Source organism: Myotis brandtii, unplaced genomic scaffold (genome assembly GCF_000412655.1).
Source record: "Myotis brandtii unplaced genomic scaffold, ASM41265v1 scaffold403, whole genome shotgun sequence".
NCBI lineage: Eukaryota > Metazoa > Chordata > Mammalia > Chiroptera > Vespertilionidae > Myotis > Myotis brandtii.
In genome coordinates, this window is record NW_005365474.1 from 79,467 (window position 1) to 80,152 (window position 686).

General features: G+C 65.3%; 1 protein-coding gene across 1 annotated transcript in view; it reads left to right on the top strand.

Moving 5' to 3' along the window:
* ADGRD1 (adhesion G protein-coupled receptor D1) overlaps window positions 1–686 on the top strand; it is a gene marked incomplete at its 5' end in the record, with an annotated part of 49,489 nt that continues 48,803 nt past the window's right edge. Inside the window, one exon of the mRNA XM_014545347.1 lies at window positions 1–76. Coding sequence (XP_014400833.1) covers window positions 1–76 — 76 coding nt within the window. The remainder of the gene's footprint in view (window positions 77–686) is intronic.

Genomic DNA, 686 nt, shown 5'->3' on the forward strand with positions numbered 1-686 from the left:
GGGGCTGCTGCTGCTGACGCTGCTGTGTTCTGTGTGCAGGTGCGCCCGGCCCTGTCCAGCTCGCAGGCCCATCCAGGTAAGGAGCTTCCTTCTCGCTCGGTCCCGGCGCTACCTGCTCGCCCTGCCTCGCGGGCATCGGGGCGCCGTCTCGTCTGTCTGTCTGTCTGTGAGGAGGTCCGGGTGGCCCTCCTGGTCGCCGTTCTTTTTGTTGTTGTTGTTCGTCCTCACCCGAGGATATCTCTCCATGGATTTCAGAGCGAGTGGAAGAGAGAGGGAGAGACAGAGAGGAACATCGATGTGAGAGACGCATCTATGGGCTGCCTCCTGCAGGGCCTGGGCCGGGGAGGAGCCTGCAACCCAGGCCTGTGCCCTGGACCGGAATCAAACCCGGGACCCTTCGGTCCACAGGCCGATGTGCTATCCGCTGAGCCATACCGGCCAGGGTGCACCCCGCCCCAATCCTTTGCTGTGTGAGTCCTCGGCCTAGATGCTGTTTGACGAGGCTTTTCGGGGCGTTTGGGGGACAGAGGCAAACAGCTTCGCCGGAAGGTGGGGCCACCCACGCAGACGGGGAGGCTCAGGGCACGGACGGGAGGCCCGTGTGAGCAGCGGGGTGGGCGTGTGGCCGAGTTCCCCGTTGGCTCCCTGGCCTGCCTGTGTGTGGTGGGAGGGACCCCACACGCGTG